This window comes from Panulirus ornatus, chromosome 38 (assembly GCF_036320965.1).
Source record: "Panulirus ornatus isolate Po-2019 chromosome 38, ASM3632096v1, whole genome shotgun sequence".
NCBI lineage: Eukaryota > Metazoa > Arthropoda > Malacostraca > Decapoda > Palinuridae > Panulirus > Panulirus ornatus.
This window is the reverse complement of record NC_092261.1, coordinates 8762807-8769407: the sequence shown is the minus strand read 5'-3', so window position 1 is coordinate 8769407 and position 6601 is coordinate 8762807. Positions and strand designations below refer to the sequence as shown.

The following is a 6601-nucleotide window of genomic DNA, read 5'->3' as shown; positions in this document are numbered from 1 at the left end:
TCTTTTTAATTTTCCAAAAGACGGAACGGAGAAGGGGGCCACGTGAGGATATTCCCTAAAAGTCCCAGTCCTCCGTTCTTAACGCTACCTCGCTAAAGCGGGAAATGGCGAATAGTACGAAAAAGATATTATATATATATATATATATATATATATATATATATATATATATATATATATATATATATATATATATATATTGACAAATGTTTGGCAACTCTCCATTTCTACGTTACAGTGTTCCTAGTTGCATAAAATACAGAATTTCAAGGTTTGTATCTGTTATGCTAGGAAGAATTTTCTTTTGGATGTGGATTATGAATTCTTGATAAGTTAGCATGACTGGTTGATGTCTCCAAGCGAATGATCACGGGTCTAGGTTCACAATTCAATTACGGAGGAATGCAACAAACATAGATTAACTTATTGGGAGAAAGCAGAAAATAAATGTCACGAAAGCCCTTTAAAGTTGGGCAAGGGTGAAAAGTCTGCCATACCTAGTTTAGACCAACCATTTCTGGCATATGAAATAATTTATTCTGATGAGCCTAGAATGAAACTGGTTAATCTATGCTCTTAAGCCTGACACTAGCGAGCTGAGGAATTACCAGTCATGCAGTAAATGCTAAGACTCTTTCATGAAAATTATATATATATATATATATATATATATATATATATATATATATATATATATATATATATATATATATATATATATATTATCCCTGGGGATAGGGGAGAAAGAATACTTCCCACGTATTCCCTGCGTGTCGTAGAAGGCGACTAAAAGGGAAGGGAGCGGGGGTCTGGAAATCCTCCCCCCTCGTTTTTTTTTTTTTTTTCTTTTTTCAAAAAGAAGGAACAGAGAAGAGGTCCAGGTGAGGATGTTCCCTCAGGGGCCCAGTCCTCTGTTCTTAACGCTACCTCGCTATCGCGGGAAATGGCGAATAGTATGAAAAAAAAAAAAAGAATATATATATATATATATATATATATATATATATATATATATATATATATTTGTCCTTAACAGTATTTAGCAATCACCTAAGTTACTGGCCTCATTTAAATTCTCTCTCGTTCTATCAGGACATCTCAAATGAGCTCTTAAACAGTTTCGTGGATGGTCTAGGGTCACTGTGGATTGTTATATATATTTACATAACATCTGGTTCATGTGTTACCCGAATCCGCCTGCTCGAGGTTATGCCACAAGTGAAGTCACCTCTGGCAAGGTGTACAGTCTCATCAAAGAACCTCTCCCTCCACAGGGGTCTTCATTCCCATGCAACTGAAAGTAGTGCAACCTTAAAGCTACAGGAACCTTTGAAAAGAAAAATAGTCCTAGGTAACACCAGGACTCATTCACAGAATTTGTTCTTGGGGTAATTTCAAATAAATAAAACTTCTGGTTCATATACCTTGTATTGATCTAATTCCTTCCTAAGCTCCCAAATATCTTGTCTTTTGATGTTACTTCCTTCTAGGATCTAATTTGCATCCCAGTGTAGCGGTGCCAGTGGTTGTAAATCTTGCCTGGTAAATACTTTTGGAGGCTTAGCATTAATTTTTTTTTTAATCTTCATTCTTGTCAAAAACTACCATCTGAATTTCTGTTAGCTTAACAAATTCTTGAGTGAATGTTTGATCCTGATATATCTTTCAATCAGTTTTGGGCATTATTTAGTATTGTCCAAAATAATGCTCGGTACTCAATTATATGCAACAGCACTGGATCCCTCCTACCTAAACCATTCCACAACTAACAACCAACCTCCAAACAGAAATGAAAAACTTATCCCTGCCTCACACATCAGCAACTTTACTCACAGATCCCCCTCATCCCAAATTATCTGATTCAGCAATTGCTGCCATATCACAGTACTCTTGGAAATATTGAATGGATACTGAAAAACATAATGATTGCTTTATGTGATCTCTCGGAAATATTGAATGGATACTGAAAAACATAGCAATGAATGCTTTATGTGGTGGTGGATTGAGCCTTACTGGGAAGGAGGAGGGGCACTAAAATTGTCCACCTCAACTCCTGAATAACGGGATTTAACATCTACTGCCAGGTTGTGCAGACTACATTGTCCTTGGATTTCCTAAATGAAACAAAAGAAAGGGTTTAAGTTTAGAATCTCTTTCAAAAATCCTTTGGCTGCTGTGAACCCAGGAGCAAACTATTCTACCCAGTTAATCAATGTCCTGGTTTACATTCAAATCCAAAATACACCAGTCTCATCCATATTAAGTATTTATCAAGGTGTGTAACCTCCTTCCTCAGCAAGTTTCTTAAAATATGCAGGCTATAGCCAAGAGTTGCTCACCATCACAAAAATAACAATAAGTTTCTCACCATCGTGAAAGCTACTGAACACCTCCAATTTATTTTAGAATTATGTCTTGTATTACCCTAAGTATCTTTAACATTCCATGCAGTTATATTGAAATTACTTTTCTTACATTGGAAGGCAGTAAATAATAGGGTAGAGCAGGTACAGCAGCATTCATAAACTGTAGTGTGTATCAGGCAATCTCACTTACAAGTGGACCACCAGTGAGTGGGATACAAATCAAATAGTTACTATATCAATAAAATATGCATAATATCCAATAGTATCCTAACATGGTTTTTCATTTAAAGAAGAGTATTTAACACATTAGATATATAGAAGTAATTTTTCAAATTCGTTGCAAGTCGATGATGTACGCTAATTCTCAAGTGTCACATGTCTGATATCTATTAAGTCAGAACACTGCAAGTTGGGGTACCACTGTATGCAAATGCTCTACTATCACCATTACTTTCCTGCCTTAGGACCCCTTTGATGGGACTCCTAAGGCACTAAGGAAACCACCCATGTCCACCGATGCTGTTATATCTTTGTGAAGCATTTGCTATGCATAAGACATGAGTGGTGTCCACGATGCATACAAGAAAGGGTAACTCATATATGTCTTGGGAGTGTAGTTAATTGTGAATGGTATCAACAGCAGGATGATGGTCTGGTTGTTTGTGCTTGTCCAGTCATTTTGGTGTGTACAAGTTTCGTAAAAGTTGTGTGTGTTAGGTGAGAGGGGATCTATAACTATACACTGTTGAAATGTGAAGAAAGGGTTAACTTTTCAATTCTTCTTGGGGTTTGGTGGCTGGATATGAAAGTTTTGATGCACAGGATTTTGTGCCATTGCAAAAACCTAAGTGTTAAGTATACTGGGGTGGGGTTGCATTGTAATTTTTTCCCCTTGTGTATGTTCTGAATGTTTGTAGTTGTTAAAGAGCCAATAAGTGTTCTGAATGCTCTATTCTGTGCTGTTTGCAGCTCCATTGCAGTTGCACAAGAGGTAAGTGACATGTAGTTTGGGATGGAGTGCATGAATTGTTTGTAAAGAATACTGAGGGATTATTTTTCTTTTCCAAATCTGGTACAAGCAAGTGCTTTGAGGCATTTAGAATTATTACAGACATCTACTTAATAGTTAATCTTATGCGATGCAGTGTAATATAACTGCACTGATAGCATTCAATGTTCAACAAAAGAATTATTCATAATTGTATATGATTAATAACTAGCCTATCAAATAAGCTGACAACAAAAATACCAGGAGTAACTTTGATTAAATGTATGACAAATTTATACATAAAAAAATTGCCAGATATGTGACTAAAAACATCAGGTGCTTTGATAAATCACTTTATTTCAGGGATAAAATGTAAAGCCAATATTGATTAGACAGTTCTTTTCATATAGCATTCTATTGTACTTCCAAAAATAACTAATTCCAGCCTATGTACATATTTGGATAATAGCTTATACACTAAAGTTTAAATAATTTTTCGAAATCATAACAATGCAGTATCGAGAACCAAAATATTTTGGTTACATGTACCATTCTTTTGTATACTTTATCTTATTTGCATATGTAGTAACATTAAAAATGCATTGAAATCAAACATGAACACAACTTATTCTTATAAACAAGGCACCGGTTATGAGTGTGTGTTGTGTGCGTGTGTACAAATCACATAAAAGTAGTTGCCAATTTAAAATTCATATAGAAAATGGAATGCAAGATTTGCTGGTTTTCTTACACCAATACATGAAAGAATCAACTTTTGAAAAAACTTCTTTTAGAAATCTGCTGTTAATATACTACATGCTCTCCAAACTTATTGCCTGAGCAGTATTGGAGAGGTAAACATTAAGATAAATTCTGAGATCATCACATGATTCCTGAAATTCTTTTTCATGTTTTCAAAAGATGAAATTCTTGTGAGATTCCCAGCAAAATTTTGGTACACTTATGACATGGTACAAAAAAGTATAGTTTCTTTGTGATAAATAAAAAGATTTGAATGTCAAACACGTGCCATAAATTATTATAAAATAAATGAATGATGTCATCATTAGTAATTTCTAATGAATAATAGTGACTTATTCATGAACAGAAAATTTTAATTTCAGAGTTAGTGCATTCTGTTCTCTGATATTAGCATCCTCGGGATATTCATATGCCTTTTGAGGATTCGGTATATAAAAAGGATATATGAAAGCTGTAAAGTAGCGACCAATCAAGGGATTTCTTAAATGTTGTGGTTGACGTGCATGTCGGAGGTTCTCTTGGGCAAGATAACGCGCTGATCCACCATCTGTAAGAACCCTATAAAATGGCTGATCTGTGCCATGAGCAAGCCCTGTCTCTCCCATCAGCACCAAAGTATCCTCACTCTCCACACACATGGAATCCCAGTCATACACCACACATAAGTCTCCTCCACGTTGTTCTAGAACTTCGCCCACAGCAAACTGCACCTGCCAGCTTTTCCGATCAACACGTCGTTTCTGCACCATCTCACCTCCTGGCCATCCATGTGGCCAAGGAACACTGGCTAATGGACTTAGACTTGAGTAATTTGAAACTGCTGATGACAAGAGACTTTTTAACTCTGTGATCCTTGTGCGGGCTCTTTTGTCAACACTGGCAAGCATTCGCAATAAGTCTCGCATGGTATTCGGTGGTTGTCCCATTCTTCTCCTGAAATTCAATAATTTCTCTAGTGTAAGTTTGGAGTTGATGCGTAGCAAAATGCTGAGATGCAAAAGTTTTCCAAGTATCTGATTATTTTCTGTTACTCTTAAAAGTTCGTGCATGTAGTGGTAAAGTCTGCTCATCTTCCAGTGCTCAACATGCTGCCAAGCAGTGAATAGAAGACGAATTGGTTGATTGTAAGTCTCTTCATCAAGAAGATCATAAAGAACTGGTTCACCAGCTTGCCATCTTTCTCCTTTCAACCAGCTCTCTCCCAAAAACACAATCTGTTGAAGTATGGCTTGGCATGTTCCTGATGCATCTACAGTCTGTCCTTCTTGCCAGTCATTCATTACAATGCTAAGTGATGAAGGATCTTGCTTGCATAATTCACACACATTTACATATCCACTGACACCATCTTGCCCAATGTAATAAAGTTTCCATGTATCTAAAACATGATCTGTTATATTTTTGTGCACTTCAGTATGTACACCCAGTCGATTTGCTACACAGGATTCGATAACTAAAAGGAGTTTTGAGCTTCCTTTTTTGTTTAAAAGTACTTGATCAATACAATAATGGTCTGGTCCACTATCATGTAAACTATTATTGATCTTAAAACCACATTTATGTTTTATTATATAATGTACTGTTTGAAGAATTTCACTACACTGTTCACCTTTCCAGTAACTTAAACTCCCTTTCACAAAGTCACACTTGTTTCTCATTTTATTGCTAACAGGATTATTTGGAGATATTTCCTTTATGTGTTCAAGTGTTTCACATGCCAATCTGTCAAGCCCAAGCCTTACTTTGTTGCTATTGCAAATATTCTCACTACACACAGGTTGAAGGCTCACCACGACTAATAATAAGGCTTCCTCATAGCTGTATTTTAAAGATTCTTCCGGTTGAACAATGAACTCTCTCCACTTACTGTTTGTCACACTGCGTTCATACATATGATTGTACAGTTTTCCAGCGTAATACTTCAATGTCAAATCCATGCCTGACGGACCAGCCTTCAAAATGTTGCGACATTCATCCAAGATGTAACACACGTTGGCTTCACCCAGGTCCTCCAGGAAGAGAGTTTCATACAATGCCAAAGCACGTCTGGGTATATCTGGCCACTCGTAGTCATGATACATTGACCAAACAAATGTTCTAGAGAGAGCCAAGATACACTGAACGAGTTTCCTCTTGCACCGGTACAACGATATCAATTTAGCCTTCCAGTCTACTTTTTCTTTGCACAGAGATTCAGTATGTTCGTAAGTATACGGATATTGCTGACTCAACTTTGATTTCCATAAGGAGTTCCTCTGACACACTCCACTGAGGTATTTGCAGGTAACAGAACTGCTGACTACATCTTCGACAGTCACACATACGTCAGTCAATATTCTCTCAGTAACTTCATATGGAAGATTCTCAAGTGTCACGCATTCTTCCATTGTCAGTGGATTCACGTGTTAATTCGCATGTTAGAAAGACTGACAGCAGAAATTTTCCCGCAGTGAGCCATATCCCGCCCCTACAAAGTTCAGTGGAA

The 6601-nt window shown here is 36.6% G+C and overlaps 1 protein-coding gene across 1 annotated transcript; it reads right to left on the bottom strand.

The window, feature by feature from the left end:
* Window positions 1-3691: 3691 nt before the first annotated feature.
* LOC139760883 (F-box only protein 21-like) lies at window positions 3692-6601 on the bottom strand. The gene has a single exon (XM_071684620.1). It carries the CDS (start codon window positions 6501-6503, stop codon window positions 4449-4451), a length of 2055 nt encoding a protein of 684 aa, XP_071540721.1. The 5' UTR covers window positions 6504-6601; the 3' UTR covers window positions 3692-4448.